We start from the raw sequence: 20,360 nt of genomic DNA, 5'->3' as shown, positions 1-20,360 counted from the left end.
GTGTAACCTATTGGAGTCTTGTTGAAGTGTAACCTATTGGAGTCTTGTTGAAGTGTAACCTATTGGAGTCTTGTTGAAGTGTAACCTATTGGAGTCTTGTTGAAGTGTGATCTCTTGGAGAGGACTTTTGATGCTTCCATTTCCTTTTAAACACCACAAACTGAACTTTTTTGTGTTAACAATATTACACTATTGTGGTATTCTTAGTTGTTTTTGATCACGTGTATGAATGGTCCTGTCATTGAAGAAAAACAACTGTCATCATTATTCGAGGTTGAGAACATTTGGAGAGCTAGTGAGGTTGTTTCTCTTTCTTTATTTGAGAAATTCTGTAAATGTTATTCCTTGGACTGACACTGGCCAGGTCCCCAGCCTGAGCATCTTACTCATTGTCACAGTGTCACCAGTCTGCTTCTGATTTACCCATTTCTGTCCAGCTAGCTGGAGGGAATTAGTTATGTTAAAATATGCCAGTTAATATTAAGACCAGTTTAGTGGATTTGAAAAATAAGTAGGGGGAATCAGAACAAGTTATTATCACTCAGGGAAGAGGAATCAGTCTGGCACAAGTGACATGAAGGCTCTGCAGTGACCCAGGTAAGGTGCCTGGCTCGCACATGCGCACGACTGCTCCAGGTCACTAGCTGTCTGGGTGGGGTGAGAATAAGGGGGCAGTCAGCAAACTTCAGCTCAGCCCTTTCTGTCGGGGTCTGAGTGCAGAGGTGAGTGGGGCTTGCAGGCAGCAGACTTACAGACAGAGTCCTGTATCCAGTGAGGACAGCCTGGACAGTCCCTGCTATACTGATGGGCTCAGCCGGGAGGAGATAGGAAAACCAGAAAACGTTATCTCTGGATCATCAATTCATCATTGCGGGACATTCCCTCCAGTCTCACACCCAGGCTGACTGCTGGCGGTCTCCCCTCTCCTCTGGATCCAGGTACATCCACCCCTCTGTACTAAGCTTACTGACCCCCACTTCTCCCACTCCTCGTGTTTATCCCCTGCACACTCGTCCCTCCGCTTACAGTACACTTATATCACTAACCCGAAACCAATGCATTGAGCCGCTAATTAAACCACTAAAGAAGATAAATATGTCCCAGCAGCTTTATACTAGTGACACATATCTTATGGAGGCTGAGAAGTTTCTACATTATTTGTTACAATTGTTCTAACAATCTGTGAATTAATATTCTGACATCATGTTAGAAGAATATAACTTTACACAAACTCCGCAGACTTCTCTCTGTCATTGTACTTGTACAGGTCATTTATAGTCTATAATGGGACATCCGTTAGTTATTTCAATACTATAAAGTTTCCCAGTGTATATATCTATCTGTGGCCATTGGTTTCCGTTAGTGAGAACTATCAGCTCCATAAGTGCTCAGTACTGTATAGGTCACTCTGCTCCGATGGTACATTACACATAAGTGCTCAGTACTGTATAGGTCACTCTGCTCCGATGGTACATTACTCATAAGTGCTCAGTACTGTATAGGTCACTCTGCTCCTATGGTACATTACTCATAAGTGCTCAGTACTGTATAGGACACTCTGCTCCGATGGTACATTACTCATAAGTGCTCAGTACTGTATAGGTCACTCTGCTCCGATGGAACATTACACATAAGTGCTAAGTACTGTATAGGTCACTCTGCTCCGATGGTACATTACTCATAAGTGCTCAGTACTGTATAGGTCACTCTGCTCCGATGGTACATTACTCATAAGTGCTCAGTACTGTATAGGTCACTCTGCTCCGATGGTACATTACTCATAAATGCTCAGTACTGTATAGGTCACTCTGCTCCGATGGTACATTACTCATAAGTGCTCAGTACTGTATAGGTCACTCTGCTCCGATGGTACATTACTCATAAGTGCTCAGTACTGTATAGGTCACTCTGCTCCGATGGAACATTACTCATTGCCTGGGTGCCGCATAGTAAAGGATCAGTGCTGAGTCTATGGTACAAGAAGCTAATCACAACAATCAGGCGTTTATTCTGAGCATACATATTGCATTTATTATATACACGCATAAATTCTATACTTTAACATTCATAAAACAAATTATACAAAATAAACAATATTCTAAGATTCTTACCTTAAAAGTTTACATTTGTCTAAGCCTATTGATCATATTACAAAAAAAAAACATGTTGATAAGATTTGGGGAATGAAACTAGCCAAAAGCGTTAGAACATACATATCTTATAGTCATTAGTACATAAACTATAATTTCGTTTAAACGGTGTAGAGTAAATGACAAACACTGATATAATGGATTATGCTCTGCAGTAATTATACCCCACAGTACGGATATCTGCTGGGTTTGTTGCCTCTTTCTAGCGACTTGTGTATGGACTTTGCGGAGTTAGCGACTTGTGTATGACTTTGCAGAGAGTGAGGTACAGACCAGACTAACAATGTACAAATTTCCTCTCACAAATATCATTTATTTACTGAATGCAGATGATTTGCCGAGACAAGGGCAGATAGATGCGAATAGTGATATTTGCGATTTAATAATTATAGAACTCACAGTATCACACGGTGCAATAAATATCAGGATCTAGTTGGAAGGTTAGATTGTGTTAGAATGATTATAAAACGTACTCAGTTGTGGGATAGTTATAGCATACCAGAACAGTGTTGAAGCAGCCTATATTATTATATTACTGCAGACTCTTCATGTTATATCTGCAGTACTATATTTGCAGATTTTTGTGTCATTATTTTAAATATAGGATGTTACAGAACGACAGTAAAGGAAACAGGCTACCCTAACCTCAGTGACAACAGACTACCCTAACCTCAGTGATAACAGACTACCCTAACCTCAGTGATAACAGACTACCCTAACCTCAGTGATAACAGACTACCCTAACCTCAGTGATAACAGACTACCCTAACCTCAGTGATAACAGGCTACCCTAACCTCAGTGATAACAGGCTACCCTAACCTCAGTGATAACAGGCTACCCTAACCTCGGTGATAACAGGCTACCCTAACCTCGGTAATAAAAGGCTACCCTAACCTCGGTAATAAAAGGCTACCCTAACCTCGGTGATAACAGGCTACCCTAACCTCGGTGATAACAGGCTACCCTAACCTCGGTGAGAACAGGCTACCCTAACCTCGGTGATAACAGGCTACCCTAACCTCGGTAATAAAAGGCTACCCTAACCTCGGTGATAACAGGCTACCCTAACCTCGGTAATAAAAGGCTACCCTAACCTCGGTGATAACAGGCTACCCTAACCTCGGTGATAACAGGCTACCCTAACCTCGGTGATAACAGGCTACCCTAACCTCGGTGATAACAGGCTACCCTAACCTCGGTGATAACAGGCTACCCTAACCTCAGTGATAACAGACTACCCTAACCTCAGTGATAACAGACTACCCTAACCTCAGTGATAACAGGCTACCCTAACCTCAGTGATAACAGGCTACCCTAACCTCAGTGATAACAGGCTACCCTAACCTCGGTAATAAAAGGCTACCCTAACCTCGGTAATAAAAGGCTACCCTAACCTCGGTAATAAAAGGCTACCCTAACCTCGGTGATAACAGGCTACCCTAACCTCGGTGATAACAGGCTACCCTAACCTCGGTGAGAACAGGCTACCCTAACCTCGGTGATAACAGGCTACCCTAACCTCGGTAATAAAAGGCTACCCTAACCTCGGTGATAACAGGCTACCCTAACCTCGGTAATAAAAGGCTACCCTAACCTCGGTGATAACAGGCTACCCTAACCTCGGTGATAACAGGCTACCCTAACCTCGGTGATAACAGGCTACCCTAACCTCGGTGATAACAGGCTACCCTAACCTCGGTGATAACAGGCTACCCTAACCTCAGTGATAACAGTAGTCACTCTGCTCTCCTTATAGAATTACCCGTTTTAGCTGCGCTGCTAACATAATATCTGGAAATAATAAGTTTATCTTTTAAAAGTTTATATGTTGCAATAATAAATATTTCACTTTATGTATTGTGCAGTATAGTATTTATTTTATGTAATGATGTTTTTTTTATTGGAAATCTGCAAAAATTAAATCCTAATATATTTTATAACATATAATAGAGTTTCCCGGTTTCCAGAATTATTTGCAAACATTTAGCAGCCTTTTCAGCATAGATCAGGTATAATTTACCATAACCGCAGGATACTCTCCAGAACATATATGGGGAGAAGTTTAAGCAGCACTTTATGATATAAACTTTTATGCTTAGACTATTTATTACAAAATAATGATTTTTTTTTATAGATAAACGTCCTATTTCCCACATTCAGTCAATGTTACTGGACACAGGTAGTATATTTAATCATATTATGTGTATTTGTATAGCTAAACTATATTTTGTGTATTTGTATAGATACATTATATTTATCTACACTGTGAGTCATTTTTAGACAACATTAATACCAGAAAATGTGTTTCTGTATTTACAATATCTGATTATATATATATATATATATATATAATTGGTTATATTCTGCACTTCTGTTTCCTATCTCCTCCACGTCCTGATCTCCTCCATGCTGCTCTCAGCTGTGAGTACTTATATCAATACATCACAACTTATATCCAGCTGTATACACAGATGTTCCCTCTGTCATACACTTCTCTCTGTGCCAAGGATTCGCTGTATTGTACCCAGCTAAGGCGAAAGCGCTTCACAACATTTGAAATGTAAATAATATGCACAGTAGAGTTAATTCAGATTCCGTTACAGAGCTGTGATCATGTACAGTTGTAGATTAACCCATGGCCTGTTTATATTCTTACATGTGATGGCAGTTTATTGATGCCAGTCCCCACATAGTTCTTCATCTATTGTGGAACTACAGGTCTCAGCATGCCCTTCATCCAGAATTTCCGTAATGACATGAGATATTTAAACAGTCATATCCCCAACCCTGTCCCTTCGCTTCCAATATATTCAATTATTAAACTTCTGTCCTGATATAACCTGACATTTATGGTCACATCTGCACCTCTTTTCAGATTTCCCCTCCTCATTCCACCAATGAAAATACTAATTTCATTTTTGTTTCTCATACTTACATCCTGTTATAATACATACGTATTATATCAGCACTCATCCTTGCAATCATGTCATGTGTGCTGCTGGATAATAATATTACATGTTAGCAGCAATCATGTCATGTGTGCTGCTGGTGCTGGATAATAATATTACATGTTAGCAGCAATCATGTCATGTGTGCTGCTGGTGCTGGATAATAATATTACATGTTAGCAGCAATCATGTCATGTGTGCTGCTGGATAATAATATTACATATTAGCAGCAATCATGTCATGTGTGCTGCTGGTGCTGGATAATAATATTACATGTTAGCAGCAATCATGTCATGTGTGCTGCTGGATAATAATATTACATATTAGCTGCAATCATGTCATGTGTGCTGCTGGATAATAATATTACATGTTAGCAGCAATCATGTCATGTGTACTGCTGGAGCTGGATAATAATAGTACATGTTAGCAGCAATCATGTCATGTGTGCTGCTGGTTAATAATATTACATGTTAGCAGCAATCATGTCATGTGTGCTGCTGGTGCTGGATAATAATATTACATATTAGCAGCAATCATGTCATGTGTGCTGCTGGTGCTGGATAATAATATTACATGTTAGCAGCAATCATGTCATGTGTGCTGCTGGTGCTGGATAATAATATTACATGTTAGCAGCAATCATGTCATGTGTGCTGCTGGTGCTGGATAATAATATTACATATTAGCAGCAATTGTGTCATGTGTGTTGCTGGATAATAATATTACATGTTAGCAGTAATTATGTCATGTGTGCTGCTGGTGCTGGGTAATAATATTACATGTTAGCAGCAATCATGTCATGTGTGCTGCTGGTGCTGGATAATAATATTACATGTTAGCAGCAATCATGTCATGTGTGCTGCTGGTTAATAATATTACATGTTAGCAGCAATCGTGTCATGTGTGCTGCTGGATAATAATATTGCATGTTAGCAGCAATCATGTCATGTGTGCTGCTGGTTAATAATATTACATGTTAGCAGCAATCATGTCATGTGTGCTGCTGGTGCTGGATAATAATATTACATGTTAGCAGCAATCATGCTATGTGTGCTGCTGGTGCTGGATAATAATATTACATGTTAGCAGCAATCGTGTCATGTGTGTTGCTGGTGCTGGATAATAATATTACATGTTAGCAGCAATCATGCTATGTGTGCTGCTGGTGCTGGTTAATAATATTACATGTTAGCAGCAATCGTGTCATGTGTGCTGCTGGATAATAATATTGCATGTTAGCAGCAATCATGTCATGTGTGCTGCTGGTTAATAATATTACATGTTAGCAGCAATCATGTCATGTGTGCTGCTGGTGCTGGATAATAATATTACATGTTAGCAGCAATCGTGTCATGTGTGTTGCTGGTGCTGGATAATAATATTACATGTTAGCAGCAATCATGCTATGTGTGCTGCTGGTGCTGGTTAATAATATTACATGTTAGCAGCAATCGTGTCATGTGTGCTGCTGGATAATAATATTGCATGTTAGCAGCAATCATGTCATGTGTGCTGCTGGTTAATAATATTACATGTTAGCAGCAATCATGTCATGTGTGCTGCTGGTGCTGGATAATAGTATTACATGTTAGCAGCAATCATGCTATGTGTGCTGCTGGTGCTGGATAATAATATTACATATTAGCAGCAATCATGTCATGTGTGCTGCTGGTGCTGGATAATAATATTACATGTTAGCAGCAATCATGTCATGTGTGCTGCTGGTGCTGGATAATAATATTACATGTTAGCAGCAATCATGTCATGTGTGCTGCTGGTGCTGGATAATAATATTACATATTAGCAGCAATTGTGTCATGTGTGTTGCTGGATAATAATATTACATGTTAGCAGTAATTATGTCATGTGTGCTGCTGGTGCTGGGTAATAATATTACATGTTAGCAGCAATCATGTCATGTGTGCTGCTGGTGCTGGATAATAATATTACATGTTAGCAGCAATCATGTCATGTGTGCTGCTGGATAATAATATTACATGTTAACAGCAATCGTGTCATGTGTGCTGCTGGATAATAATATTGCATGTTAGCAGCAATCATGTCATGTGTGCTGCTGGTTAATAATATTACATGTTAGCAGCAATCATGTCATGTGTGCTGCTGGTGCTGGATAATAATATTACATGTTAGCAGCAATCATGCTATGTGTGCTGCTGGTGCTGGATAATATTACATGTTAGCAGCAATCGTGTCATGTGTGTTGCTGGTGCTGGATAATAATATTACATGTTAGCAGCAATCATGCTATGTGTGCTGCTGGTGCTGGTTAATAATATTACATGTTAGCAGCAATCATGTCATGTGTGCTGCTGGATAATAATATTGCATGTTAGCAGCAATCATGTCATGTGTGCTGCTGGTTAATAATATTACATGTTAGCAGCAATCATGTCATGTGTGCTGCTGGTGCTGGATAATAATATTACATGTTAGCAGCAATCGTGTCATGTGTGTTGCTGGTGCTGGATAATAATATTACATGTTAGCAGCAATCATGCTATGTGTGCTGCTGGTGCTGGTTAATAATATTACATGTTAGCAGCAATCGTGTCATGTGTGCTGCTGGATAATAATATTGCATGTTAGCAGCAATCATGTCATGTGTGTTGCTGGATAATAATATTACATGTTAGCAGTAATTATGTCATGTGTGCTGCTGGTGCTGGATAATAATATTACATGTTAGCAGCAATCATGTCATGTGTGCTGCTGGTGCTGGATAATAATATTACATGTTAGCAGCAATCATGTCATGTGTGCTGCTGGATAATAATATTACATATTAGCAGCAATCATGTCATGTGTGCTGCTGGTGCTGGATAATAATATTGCATGTTAGCAGCAATTGTGTCATGTGTGTTGCTGGATAATAATATTACATGTTAGCAGTAATTATGTCATGTGTGCTGCTTCTGCTGGATAATAATATTGCATGTTAGCAGCAATCATGTCATGTGTGCTGGTGGATAATAATATTACATGTTACTGTTAGCAGCAATCATGTCATGTGTGCTGCTGGTTAATAATATTACATGTTAGCAGCAATCATGTCATGTGTGCTGCTGGTTAATAATATTACATGTTAGCAGGAATTATGTCATGTGTGATGCTGGATAATAATATTACATAAATCATGTCCTTGTCCTGCACTGTAATGTACTGTAAGTTACTTGTTTCTTGTTCACTTATTAGTTCTATGTACTATGTAAGGCGCTGTGGAACACTTGTGGCGCCATATAAATAAAAGATAATAATAATAATAATTACATATTAGCAGCAATCATGTCATGTGTGGTGCTGGATAATAATATTACATGTTAGCAGGAATTATGTCATGTGTGATGCTGGATAATAATATTACATAAATCATGTCCTTGTCCTGCACTGTAATGTACTGTAAGTTACTTGGTTCTTGTTCACTTATTAGTTCTATGTACTATGTAAGGCGCTGCGGAACACTTGTGGCGCCATATAAATAAAAGATAATAATAATAATTACATATTAGCAGCAATCATGTCATGTGTGGTGCTGGATAATAATATTACATGTTAGCAGGAATTATGTCATGTGTGATGCTGGATAATAATATTACATAAATCATGTCCTTGTCCTGCACTGTAATGTACTGTAAGTTACTTGTTTCTTGTTCACTTATTAGTTCTATGTACTATGTAAGGCGCTGCGGAACACTTGTGGCGCCATATAAATAAAAGATAATAATAATAATTACATATTAGCAGCAATCATGTCATGTGTGGTGCTGGATAATAATATTACATGTTAGCAGGAATTATGTCATGTGTGATGCTGGATAATAATATTACATGTTAGCAGGAATTATGTCATGTGTGATGCTGGATAATAATATTACATAAATCATGTCCTTGTCCTGCACTGTAATGTACTGTAAGTTACTTGTTTCTTGTTCACTTATTAGTTCTATGTACTATGTAAGGCGCTGCGGAACACTTGTGGCGCCATATAAATAAAAGATAATAATAATAATAATAATAATTACATATTAGCAGCAATCATGTCATGTGTGGTGCTGGATAATAATATTACATGTTAGTAGGAATCATGTCATGTGTACTGCTGGATAATAATATTACATATTTTCACTTTGATAAAATTGCTGTTTTCCTTTTTGGCTTTATTGGCTGTAGGATGACAACATAGATCATCCAAGTTAGCAGAAAACAATGTCTTCAGTAAATTGCCTTTCATAAACCATATTCCCTAAATAAAGAATAACTAGACCCTCAACCAAATCTATTTTAGCCACTTACTTTGTGGAAATTATTCTTATTGAATCGGCACTTCTAAAAATAGCTTATTTCAGACCATTTTGAATATCCCCTTAGCAATTTAAAATAAGTTTTTTTTTTATGCAGCGAATTGATATCATTGGCACAAGATTTATATTTCTCCTCTATTAGCCTCTTTATACAATTAACAAAAAAATTAAAGTGTAACATTAATATTAAAAATAGTAGACAAAGCCATTTCTAAAAATAATGATTGTAAAGTTGATGGATAGGCAATGGTGAAATAACGCATTAATCTGGCTTTCTGTGATGGCAGCAGCTAAATTAGTTCCAAATATAAGTGAATTATACAGAAAGGAAAATAAACTCAAGCTGCATACACACACAACGATTTTGTTACCAATGATTTTCTGTCAGATTGTCTGTCATACTTTTTGTGTATGCACCAAAGTGTAATGAACGATTTTTTTGAATTACAAACGATTTTTGTAACTTCCCTTAATGAAAATCGTTCAATTGGTCAGTCAGAATGATCTACAAACTACAAACATGAACGCGCATGAACGATAATCGTTCATCGCTATAACTCAGAAACGGAATGATTTTTTCAACAATTGAACGATAACGATGTCGTTGTAGTTAAATCGTTAAAAAAATCGTTACGTGTGTATGCACCTTCAGATGTAGTAAAAGACCTAACTCTGGATCTGAAATCCAACTTTAGTGAATGTGAACAATAGTGTCCTCTTCTTGTCCATAATGTTTGAAAGTCATGGTTTATGAAGAAATTCCAAACTCAATTAGTGTATAAAACTGTTTTATAACATGATGTAACATTATTGTCACGTGAACTTCCTGAACACACAATCGCCCCATAGTACTATGCACAGAGACTTAAGGTGCGTATCCACTAGACGATTAAAATGAGTGATTGAACGATTACGACATCGTTCAACCGCTCATTAATCGTTCATAGATCGTGCATTAAAATGTCGAAAACGACCAGCGATGCTCGTTCCGGCTGGTCGTTTTCGACATCAATTATCGCCTGAACATGCCGGCCAACCTGCTGATAACGACAGCTTGTGCAAGTACAGGGATGAGGGTGGGTGCCTGCACTAAATGACATATCGTTCAGTGTAGGCACATTGGGGGTCATTCAGACCCGTTCGCGAGCCAAGGACGCTCGCAAACGGGTCGATGTTGCCCCACTGCGCATGTGCACGACGGAGGGAACTCCGTGGTGCGCATGCGCGAGACCCAGAGAGCGACGGGCTCTCCGTTGCTCCGGGTCTCGCACCAAAGGGGGCGTGCTGTCTATGTTGATTGACAGCACACCCCCTTTGGTGGACGTGCCGGGGGCGTGGCTGCCAGACGGAGGCGTTCCCATGGGAACGCCTACCGTCTGAAGCCGGCCCCACTGACATCACTAGTGATGTCAGTGGGAGTGATTTTGGCTCTGATAGAGCCAAAATCACTCCAGGGCTTGCGGCAGCAAGACCCTACCGGAGGGTCTCCGTCGCAAGCCCGATGGTCGCGATGGTCTTGACCATCATCATGGACGCTCGCATAAGCTGTGGGTGGTAACCCACAGCTATGCGAGCGTCCATGAGGACGCTCCTAAAACAGGTAGGAGGGCCCTGATTCAGAGCGAGCGCTCTGGTCAGAGCGTTCAGCTCTGAATCAGGCCCATTATCCACTGCACAGGATGGAGAACGATTGCACGATTACAATGCTGTAATCGTACAGTCGTTCCACTCTCGTGTAGTGGATACGCACCTTTACATGTAATATTGTTTTCTATCTAGTTTTAATATAAAATCTTCAGTTAAAAAAAAAAAAAAAAAAAGGTGAAAGCTTCTGCAATGTTTATTATATTCTATCATAATTAAAAATAATGGGACTGATTCAAATTTGGGAGCAAAACAGAAAATTTACTTTTCAAATCTAAACTGCAGTATAAAAATAAAGCTGTCTAGTATTTGTGGGCTACATGCAAAAGCAGCCATGGGAAAACAATAAGTGTATTTGCCATGGTTTGCCCAGGTGGAAAGATACTCTGTTTTCTTGCTTTGCTCCGAACTCAGAATCTCCAATATAAAATAATGTAAAAAGGCTAAAGGGACAGGCAAACAACCTCTTCATTCTCCTATATCATTATGAATTTTAAAAAGAATTGGTACTTTAATATGTAACAAGCAATGCTGCTAATAAGAAACAATGGCCCTGATTCAGACCCACTCGCGAGCGGCTGTCCGCTCGCAAGTGGGTCGATGTTCTGCACTGAGCATGCGCACGACGGAGGGAGCTCCGTCGTGCGCATGCGCCAGACGCGACGAGCGAAGGAAAGTCCTTCGCTCGTTGTGTCTGATCAAAGGGGGCGTGCTGTCGATGTTGATTGACAGCACGCCCCCTTTGGTGGGCGTGCCGGGGGCGTGCCTCCCTGACGGGGGCGTTCCCACGGGAACGCCTCCCGTCAGAAGCCGGCCCACTGACATCACTAGTGATGTCAGTGGGAGTGATTTTGGCTCTGATAGAGCCAAAATCACTCCGGGGCTTGCGGTTGAAAACCTCAACCGCAGGCTCCGGCTCGCAGTTTCGATGGTCGCGATGGTCACGACCATCGCGGCCATCAAACTGCACGCTCGTATAGGCTGTGGGTGGTGACCCACAGCTATACGAGCGTCCAGGAGGACGCTCCATTTTTATGGAGGGCGGCCCTCATTCAGCGTACGGCTCTGAATGAGGGCCAATGAGTGGGATTGAAGTTCCTGTTAGAAATTGATTGCAGGGATAGTGTTCCTCTATGAATTGGCTATTCACAATGTAAGGGGGTCATATGGTTTGGGAGCAGTATCTATTTATCAAACAATGGATTGATTTTTTAAGGATGTACACAAAAGTGGGCAATGTTCTGCAGAGCTGAGAGCAGTAGGGAGGAAGGTTCTGCAGAGCTGAGAGCAGTGGGGAGGAATGTTCTGCAGAGTTAAGCAGGGGTGAGGAATGTTCTGCAGAGCAGAGAGCAGAGAGCAGTGGGGAGGAATGTTCTGCAGAGTTAAGCAGGGGTGAGGAATGTTCTGCAGAGCTGAGGAATATCTTACAGAGCTGACAGCAGTGTGGAGGCATGTTTTGCAAAGCTGAGAGCAGTGCTGAGGAATGAGCAGTAGTGAAGAATATTCTGCAGATTTGACAGCAGTGGGGAAGGCATGTTCTGCAGTTTTGACAGCAGTGGTGGCATGTTCTGCAGAACTGAGAGCAGTGGTGAGGATTGTTCTGCAGATCTGACAGCAGTGGTGGCATGTTCTGCAGAGCCGAGAGCGGTGGTGAGGAATGTTCTGCAGATCTGAGAGCAGTAGTGAAGAATGTTCTGCAGATCTGACAGCAGTGGGGAGTCATGTTCTGCAGAGATAAGAGCAGTGGTGAGGAATGTTCTGCAGATCTGAGAGCAGTGGTGAAGAATGTTCTGCAGATCTGACAGCAGCGGGGAGGCATGTACTGCAGATCTGACAGCTGCAGGGAGGTATGTACTGCAGAGCTGACAGGAGTGGGGAGGCATGTACTACAGAGCTGACAGGAGTGGGGAGGCATGTACTGCAGAGCTGACAGGAGTGGGGAGGCATGTACTGCAGAGCTGACAGGAGTGGGGAGGCATGTACTGCAGATCTGACAGCAGTGGGGAGGCATGTACTGCAGATCTGACAGCAGCGGGGAGGCATGTACTGCAGATCTGACAGCAGTGGGGAGGCATGTACTGCAGATCTGAAAGCAGCGGGGAAGCATGTACTGCAGAGCTAACAGCAGCGGGGAGGCATGTTCTGCAGATCTGACAGCAGCGGGGAGGCATGTACTGCAGATCTGACAGCAGCGGGAAGGCATGTACTGCAGATCTAACAGCAGTGGGGAGGCATGTACTGCAGAGCTGACAGCAGCGGGGAGGCATGTACTGCAGAGCTGACAGCAGTGGGGAGGCATGTACTGCAGAGCTGACAGCAGTGATGAACTTTAAGTAGTACTGGAACTGCATTTGAACTACCTAACCAAAATAACTTCCCCTCTTTACTCACCTGGTGAATTGTGACATAAATATGTTGGATATGTTATACCCTGGTAAGAGTGATGGCCATTTGTGAGGCCCGGAAACATATGATGTTGATAGTGACTTGTTTACATGCATAAAATACTGTGGATGCTACAAGCTTGTATGTTTCAAAATGTTTTGTTTCATACAAGACAATATTTCTGGACCACTGTGTATATAGGTGAGTATAATTTTTAATTATTAGCACATTACACAAGTTTTCACAGGACTAATCCCTTTGAATCTTGTGCTTTTGCAGTGCTTGGTGTGGATATGGTGGAGAAAATCCAGTGCCCTCTGGTGTCCAGTCTCGTGCATGGCAGGGAAGAAACTCCTGGGACCTCTGAACAAGACTCTCAACTTTCCTTGGAAAAAGGGAAACTTGAGGGAGCAAGGGCCGGAGGAAGTAATGGCATGGGAGGTCGGCCAGCTGCTGCCAATGCTGCCCGTGAGAGAAGCAGAGTACAAACCCTACGCCATGCTTTCCTAGAGCTACAGCGGACATTACCTTCTGTACCTCCAGATACAAAACTCTCCAAGCTGGATGTTCTCATACTGGCCACAACTTACATTGCCCATCTTACCCGCAGTCTCCAGGAAGAGGATGAGAACAGCCACGAACACCAATCCACTGCTCAGAGGAACTCATCCAATCACAGTCCAGAGCTTCTGGGGTCTCTGCATAGTGGGGATGGATACTTGCATCCCGTCAAGGTAAGGAAATATGCTCCTAAGTTTCATTAAATATCGATCTTCTACAATAAATGATAAAAGTTCACTATATATACAAGCTGGTGCATTTTCAAGTATATGCCAACAAGTATACATTTATTTACATCATTTAGTAATTTAGGAAAGAAATGTAAACACGTGTGTGATGTAAATATGACCAACTTAAGCAGAGTGTTTGAAAATACAGCCATTACACATATACAAGAAGTGACACATTAGTATTACACCCTCACGTGTATACCTACAGTAGCAGTGTGTTTGGACTGTGAGAAGAAAATATGATATGTCAGCGGTTCCCAAACAATTTAGTATCCAGGCTCCCTACAGTAACAGCATTTTGTCATGGCACCACTAGGCCAAAAGTTTGTTATTTGAAAATTCAGCAATTGTATTAAATTAAGTAAATTGTGCTTACCGGTCATCCATAAACTCCGCTGTGTGGCAGAGGACAGGGCTATGCTACTTTTTCTCCACATAGTTTATATTTGGCACCACCAGCACTGGGTTTGCCTATCATATTGACTATAAATAATTTTATTTGGTACTGGATCACCTGCCCGTGGCACCCCTGCAAGGGCTCTGCGGCACCCAAGGGTGCCACGTCACCCAGCTTGGAAACCACTGTGATATGTAATTCATTTACCTAGGTAATGGTTTTTTTTGGGGGGGGGGGGTTGCAATTTTTTCATGGTTATTCTCTTTGAAATGTGCCCAAAATGAAGTTTGTGTGTTGTCAAATATTAAACTTTTGACACTCTGAAATGTTCATTATGCAGTAGCACTCTTATGCTGGCCGTATACGAGCCGATAAAAGCACACGATCCGGGGGAACAGGCTGAGCAATGCCACGATCACCGTGTGCCTCCCTACACTGCACAATGTGCTATCATATGGGGAAGACGCACTGCATGAAATGGGCAGAACAACGGTTTGGACAATTGAACATGTTTGATAATCAAGTCAAACAATCCAGACTGTTTTTATGCCGCTGTCAGCATTGAACGATTTTGGATCTTGTCCATACACCGAACAATAACTGCTCCAATCTGTTGTGCATGGTCCGGATCTGAATAATCGTCAGTGTATGGGTGACACAAGATGGGTAAAGTGATGACTGAGGCTGATCTAGATTTATCAGCAAGTCCAACTACTGGGGGCCAAAAAAATAATAAATAAATATTTTGTGCAGCTGGGGGACATGTAAAATAATTCAGTGTTGTGAGTGGGAAGCAGTAAAATACAGTGTATATATAAAGCTGGTCAGTAAGTGTATAGAGCATGTAGCATTGGTCAGAATTATTTCATCGTCTTCAAGTTCTCCACCTGGGCAAAATTTATACCAAATTCTAAATCAGCCCCTTTATGTGTCAACAAGGAAGATGTGACATTATTCAGGCATGTGGCACAAATGTCTTTAATTCAATATAGGTGATAGGTACACTTCAAAGTCCAATCAAAATGAATCTTTTATTCTTAATGATATCTTCCTTTTATGCTCTCAGTAACAAATATTTAGCTGTTTCCCAGCCCAGCATTTTTTGGCCATCAACTTCACTGGGAGCTTTCTCAGTTGGCCGATTGGTTTTTCGGCTGATTATTGTCCTGCTCCATAGTGAGGGCTGCGCAGTCACATCGGGGCAGACTCAGGCTTATTAATGGCCGGCCCTGGCATAGGGCTTGATTCTGTCCTGCTTACACAAGGTCAGAATTTTTTCCAGGACCACTTCATATCCCCGATCCGACCCTGGATGAGGATGGCAGTGTTATTTGGGAAGAAAAGGGTTAATAAGACTTCTCTTTGCAAAGTGAATAATACCACCTTTTATACCAAAATCCAGAGTCTTACACGTGATTTGGAACACAGGGATCAATTCAGACCCGCTCGCTAGATGCGTTTGCACGCAGCCAGCGTATGCAAATCCCACTATAGTACGGCAAAGGCATTAGTACGCCCACTATGTCTAAAGGTGCCTACACACTTAGCGATATTTTACAGGATTTGCTCGTGACGACAAATCGTGTAAAATCTGCCCAAATCGTGAGTGGCCACTCACGATGCCGATGCGCGTCCCCACAGGTCGTACATCGCATTTTCAGATCTGCCGTGCTGTAGGGCAGATGTGATCATCTCAGTCACGATGCACTGGAATAGTTAGGAGGCACGATAGATCGTTTGTCACATTGGACAGTGTTTAACACCAAATCGTGCTCACGACTGCCGGGGATCTGCTGGGGAGAGTTCAAGGGGAAACCAGACATGATATCACATCGTGACCACATCGCCAAGTGTGTAGGCACCTTTAGCGTGTAATCGTGGTGTGTAACTAGACGCCCACTAGCCTGTCTTAAGATGCCCACTAATGCACGTCATTCACCCAATGAAAGGACAGCCTGACACGTTTAATCTTATCGCATGGTTGTACCTCGCTACTCAGTATCCATTAATGCACGAGACAGTTAATTTCCTAATTATATATCATACTACAAAATCTGGGTGAGTGCAGACATTAAGCATTACAATATATAATTTTGTGTACTTTTGAGTAGTTAGGGGGCACTTTATCAACCAATCAGGTTAGAATAGAATACAATTAAAAACATATTTTAAATTTCAGTACACTAATTTTAATTTTAGAGAATACATTTTTGCTAATGGAAAACTTCAATAATCTCTAACAGATTTTATTTAACAGTTATTTTGTATTCATTTCAAAGGCATAACCTTAGCTTATTCACTGTTATGGCTCCAAAGGAATGGGTAAGAAGTCCCGGCGGCTGAATAGCCGACGCCGGCAGCCCGAAGGGAGAAGATCCCGATAGGGCAGATAGATACTCTATCCAGGGGCGTATCTATAATGGGTGCAGAGTGTGTGGTGCACACGGGCCCCTGAGTCCAGGGGGGGCCCGCACCACACACCCTGCACCCTTAATATTTAAAACTTACCTCTCCGAGGTCCCGCGTCGGGTCTCTCAGCGTTGCTCAAAATGCCAGAAAATGGCGGGGGTGCCTAACTCTAACCCTCCCCCTAGGGGTGCCTAACCCTAACTTCCCCCCCAAAAAACCTAACCATAACCCTTCTACGCTCCCTAAAGCTAACCTATTGCTGGCAGCATCAGGGGACACGGGAGGAAGGGGGCAGGTACTGTTTAACCGGGCCCAGACTTGATGGAGGGGCCTGACGGGGGCCCTGTTTGGCCACTGTGAAGTATAGTGAGCTGCTGCCTACTGAGGGGGATTCACATTGTCCCCCTTTGCAACACAGCTTGGCCCCTCCCCCAAAGACCTGATTGGCCCTGGTTTGATGTTTGAGGGTCTAGTTGTTGATTTTTTTGTGCCACAAGCCCATTTGGGGTTGTGAGTTTAACCAGGGAGCTGGACTGAGGGATTATATAGAGGGGCAGAAGGGGCCTGATGCAATGTCCATGTTGGACGCAGTGGAGCAATTTTTGCCACTGTGCAAGCATCACAGCCATGATGATTGATTACTGATGGTGGACACAGTGAGGATTTGTTCGCAAAGTGAGTGACAGCTAGTGACCATTTGTGGGAGGTAACATGCGGTGGGCGTCTCTGTACACAAGACAAAGGTGGAGCCATTAGCATATTTTCGCATGTCCGCTGCGTCCGAAATGGCAGTTGCGAATGCAACTGAGGGCCTGATTCATTACGGATTCCTATTGCGATCGCAGCTGCGATTACGCACGCAGACCCACTGTGAAAATATTCTAATGTTTGCAATCGCAATGCCGTCGCAGACCAACATAAGAATGCCCACTTCCCCTTACTCAAATCCGTAATACCTTGCAAGTCTGCAAGGTCACTGCGATCGCAGTGAAGCCCTCGCGCACGCGCACTGCGATGCATGTGCAAGCACAGTATGCAACAATCGGCTGCGTGCGTATTCGCAGCTGCGATTCGTAATGAATCAGGCCCTGAGTCCAATCAGGCCTAATATTACATAAGAATCCAGATTCCATTGCCAAGTACAAGTGACAGTAAAATCAGTACATTTATTTCATTGGTATTCAAACAAAGAGTCGTCCTTCAGGTTGTTTCAGGGCAAACACATATGTACAACAGACAGTATTAGACAGCAATAAATCTATGTGATTGCCAGAAATTCTTCATTTACTACGAGGCTTTAGAATGCTATTTTACATGTTTTCCTTCATTATTTTTTTCCTTTGTCCAAGACAACGGATACTTACTAATAGGCCCAGAGTTGCTGTGCATTACTTAGACCGTAAATCCAAGATGAACTGGACAGAGCTGCTGCCCGGATAAATTTTAAATAATTTTCTTGTTGTCTTTCAGAAATGGCCGATGAGATCCAGACTTTACATAGGTGCCACGGGACAGTTTCTCCACAAGGCATCTGGATCTGAGAACCAGGACATAGACGAGAACACCCAACGATCAGAGAGCTAAGACTGGGACATTCCCCGTAGCGAAAAAAAATCCAAAACAGGACTCTGTTCTCACATTTGTATTTCTGCCTGCAATCCCTCAAGCCCTGCACACTTTTTGGTGAACTTAAGAACGTAGTATAAATGGTACCGTAGTCTTACTGATTAGTGAATGAGCAAATCAATTTTACATACTGCTATATTTATTACATATATGTGTATGTATATATATATATATATATATATATATAATATATATATACATATATATATACACTGAATCATATAATCATATTGGTAAATCTGATTATTAAAATGTTATTATATAATTTGTTTGGAAACATTTATTCCCTACATTAAAACACACAAACACACATATATATATTATATATATATATATATATATATATATATATATACTGTATATAGTAATAGATGAAAATATGGTGCCAGATCAGATATAAGTCCACTCTTTAGAGTATGAAGTAGAAACAATTTTAACTGAGGTCATTAAATAATAACCTTCTAGCACTCCTCCTCATCAACAATATGGTGTAATTTGGGTTCTGCCACCAAAGCAAATTTTCAATAAATAGAATTGATATAGAGCTCCTAAGAGTGCGAAGTGCCGTGTGATATTGAATAAATATACAAATATATAATATCAATATATAAAAAAATCACTCTTCAGATAAAAAAAACATCAAAGTGCAGCTGTGTAGAGAAAAATATAAATTTCTATAAAAACAATTATAATTCAATGTGTCAATAATTTATATATACAGTGTTTCTAGTGCAAGTAAGGTGTTTTCTGTGCAAATAGGCAAAATACGTCAGTATATATTAAAAAACACAAATATTCACTATACAGTAATATATATATAAAAAAACACAATTTATTTAGTAAATCAGAATGGTTTGCACAGTAAAATACAATACATAAATGTAAATATAAACCATACTGTATATATAAAAACAAATGGACAGACAGACAAGTAAAATTCAAGCAGCAAAAAACAAGCTTATCTCAGTTTTGGAAGTTCCAGGAAGGCAAAGTGGAGTAGTCTCAACGCGTTTCATCTGTTATCTATATTTACATTTATGTATTGTATTTTACTGTGCAAACCATTATTGCACAGTCACTTTCTGATTTACTAAATAATTGTGTTTTTTTATATATATTATAGTGAATATTTGTGGTTTTTATATATACTGACGTATTTTGCCTATTTGCACAGAAAACACCCTACTTGCACTAGAAACACTGTATATATAAATTATTGACACATTGAATTATAATTGTCTTTATAGAAATTTATATTTTTCTCTGCACAGCTGCACTTTGTGTTTTTATCTGAAGAGTGATTTTTTTATATATTGATACTATATATTTGTATATTTATTCAATATCATACGGCACTTAGCACTTTTAGGCGCTCTATATCAGAATATATATATATATATATATATATATATATATATATATATATATATCTTAAAATGCTCTTTTACTTTTACCATTATGACAAAGAACCTGGCTAGAAGAAGGTTATTCTATTCTATGACATCAGAGTTTATTTTATTGTTAGATTAAAGTGACAGTGTCTAGTGGCAATTGACATTTTACCACTGTAAGCAAAACTTAACTATTTATTTCCCATAATTACGTAATTAAAAGCCAGGACACCCTTGTCACTTGAAGTTTGATAAGGCCATATAATATACCCCATTCTTCTATTTGGGTGGTAAACAAT

At 40.7% G+C, this 20,360-nt stretch overlaps 1 protein-coding gene across 1 annotated transcript; it reads left to right on the top strand.

Annotated features, from left to right (window-relative positions):
* The first annotated feature begins 859 nt into the window (after nucleotides 1–859).
* On the top strand, nucleotides 860–18,628 carry TCF24 (transcription factor 24). The gene is made up of 3 exons (XM_088469369.1): nucleotides 860–938; nucleotides 13,727–14,181; nucleotides 18,515–18,628. Exons 2-3 carry the CDS (start codon nucleotides 13,741–13,743, stop codon nucleotides 18,626–18,628), a joined length of 555 nt encoding a protein of 184 aa, XP_088325495.1. The 5' UTR covers nucleotides 860–938; nucleotides 13,727–13,740.
* Nucleotides 18,629–20,360: the final 1,732 nt, after the last annotated feature.

Source organism: Taudactylus pleione, unplaced genomic scaffold, assembly GCF_031769625.1.
Source record: "Taudactylus pleione unplaced genomic scaffold, aTauple2 ptg000090l, whole genome shotgun sequence".
Classification (NCBI taxonomy): domain Eukaryota; kingdom Metazoa; phylum Chordata; class Amphibia; order Anura; family Myobatrachidae; genus Taudactylus; species Taudactylus pleione.
This window is presented reverse-complemented; position numbering and strand designations above follow the sequence as displayed.

What these genes read in the sequence shown, in the direction of transcription:
- TCF24 (XM_088469369.1), top strand. Translation starts at nt 13,741, where the DNA reads ATGGTGGAGAAAATCCAGTGCCCTCTGGTGTCCAGTCTCGTGCATGGC. An exon ending in GATACTTGCATCCCGTCAAG is followed by an intron (nt 14,182 to 18,514) that starts GTAAGGAAATAT and finishes GTTGTCTTTCAG; the next exon opens with AAATGGCCGATGAGATCCAG.